Below are 2,327 nucleotides of genomic sequence, written 5' to 3' on the forward strand. Positions count from 1 at the left end.
ATATTGCAAAAACTGAAAAAACTCCTATGGGGAGTAAGTTTGATTCATTTTAACTTGTAGAACATAAGGTTGTACATGAACGTAACAAAATGAGCCAAAACAATTCTAAGTAACGAAACATAAATGCGATATTCTCTATAGGGGCAGTTGTAGCAATTAGAAGATCGTCAAGTCGACAGAAGATTTAAGTGCAGATAGGTTAAAGTGCAAAACATCTTTAAACCTATATCAAAATAAGGTCTGAAAAAGCAAGAAATTAGGTTATGATCATGAAATGATGTATTAACTACCCTTTTTTCGCTTAATAGCCAAATTTATTAGGACATGGCTTCTGAGAACAGAACAAACCTAATACTTTGTCAATAACTTATACTTAACACCTGTCAAGCCTTCCAAATTATACCCAATAAGATGCAAGAGAACACCCGGGGGACCATGTGGTTTAACTAAACCTTGTAATTGAAGCTACCAAAAAAGAAGTTTGGCTGTTGGTATCTTTGTATTTTTCAAATATGTTTAAAAAAGAAATTTCTTGAGCCGAGAGTCTATCAGTGATAATTTCTCTACCGCACATATCCTATCTTTTCTAGACCCCACCTACCAGATCATAATAGTTATGTTATTGTTGTTGTTGCTATTGGTATCTCGAAGTTTAAAAATGTATCTATAAAATGCAAAATTACCAAAAATAAACTAATTACTACAAATTAGTATCAAAGTGTAAATTATGAGTTAATTTGTATCTATAAAATGCAAAATCACCAAAAATAAATTACTTACTACAAATTAGTATCAAAATGTAAATTGTTTTTTCTAACAAAAAAACTCTTTAGGTACCCCATAAGTCCAAGTCATTACAGTTAATTTGGCAAAACAATGGGGAGTAATTTCTTTCAATGTGTGTAAATCTTGATGAAAAGAGTTGCTTAGCACGTTTGGACATGGATTTGATTGAAACTTAAAAAAAGAGTTTTTGAAGTTGTGTTGAAAAGTAATTTTTTAAAGTTGAAGTTGTGTTTGGACAACAACAACAACCCAGTAAACTCCCACAAGTGGGATCCGGGGAGGGTGGTGTATATAAGCAGACCTTACCCCTACTCCGAGAGAGTACAGAGGTTATTTCTGAAAAACTATCGGCTCAAAAAGACGAAAAGAGATAATATATCAAAAGCATCAACAAAAACCATGCAAGAAATAATATCAGTATCATAAGAACCATAAAATAATTGAAAAGTAATAATAATAACCAGTAAATAAGATCCGACACTATGAAATTCGAAATATTAGTGTTAACACAACTTTAACTACTAGCAGTCTAAGAAAGAATCCTATCAGACTAGCCTCATACTAGTACGAAGAAGAAATATGTTCAACTACCTCCTAACTTACAACCCTAATGCTCGACCTCAACACCTTCCTATCAAGAGTCGTGTCCTCGAAAATCTGAAGTCACGCCATGTCCGGCATGATCACCTCTCCCCAATGCTTCTAATTAGGCCTCCCTCTACCTCTCTCTCCGTACTCACCTAAGTCAACCGCTCACACCTCCTGACCGGGGCATCTGGACTTCTCCTCTATACGTGACCAAACAATCTGAGCCTCGCTTCCCGCATCTTGTAATCTATAGGAGCCACGCCCACCTTCTCCTGAATATCCTTATTCCTAATATTATCCATTCTGGTGTGCCTGCACATCCACCTCAACATCCTCATTTCTGCTACTTTCATTTTCTGGATATATGAGTTCTTAATTGGCCAACACTTAGCCCCATACAATATAGTTGGTCTAACCACCGCTATATAAAATTTACCTTTGAGTATCGATGACACTTTCTTGTCACACATGACTCCAGATGCTAACATCTATTTTATCCACCCCATCTCTATACGGTGTGTGACATCCTCGTCGATCTTCTTGGATAATCGACTCAAGGTACTTGAACTGCCTCTCTTGGGGATGACCTGTGATTCAAGCCTCACGTCCATGCCCGCTTCTCTGGGCTCAGCACTAAGCTTGCACTCCAGGTATTTTATCTTAGTCCTGCTCACCTTGAAACCCTTTGACTCAAGGGCCTGTCTCCATACCTCCAACCTCTCATTAACACCAGCTCGCATCTCATCAATCAGAACTATGTCATCAGTAAATAACATACACCATGGTACCTCCCCTTGAATATAATATGTCAGTACGTGCATCACCAGGACAAATAAGAACGGGCTGAGCGCAGATCCTTGGTGTAACTCCATAACAACCAGAAAATACTCCGAATCACCTTCCACTGTCATAACCTGAGTCTTAGCTCCATCGTACATGTCCTTAATCGCCAT

At 37.6% G+C, this 2,327-nt stretch overlaps 1 protein-coding gene across 1 annotated transcript; it reads right to left on the reverse strand.

The window, feature by feature from the left end:
• Positions 1 to 1,862: 1,862 nt before the first annotated feature.
• LOC138873002 (uncharacterized) lies at positions 1,863 to 2,327 on the reverse strand. The gene has a single exon (XM_070151427.1). It carries the CDS (start codon positions 2,325 to 2,327, stop codon positions 1,863 to 1,865), a length of 465 nt encoding a protein of 154 aa, XP_070007528.1.

The sequence above is a fragment of the Nicotiana sylvestris genome, chromosome 7 (genome assembly GCF_000393655.2).
Source record: "Nicotiana sylvestris chromosome 7, ASM39365v2, whole genome shotgun sequence".
In the NCBI taxonomy this organism is placed as follows: Eukaryota; Viridiplantae; Streptophyta; class Magnoliopsida; order Solanales; family Solanaceae; genus Nicotiana; species Nicotiana sylvestris.

Excerpts from the sequence above, each read along its gene's own strand:
- LOC138873002 (XM_070151427.1), bottom strand. The coding sequence starts at position 2,327 with ATGGCGATTAAGGACATGTACGATGGAGCTAAGACTCAGGTTATGACA.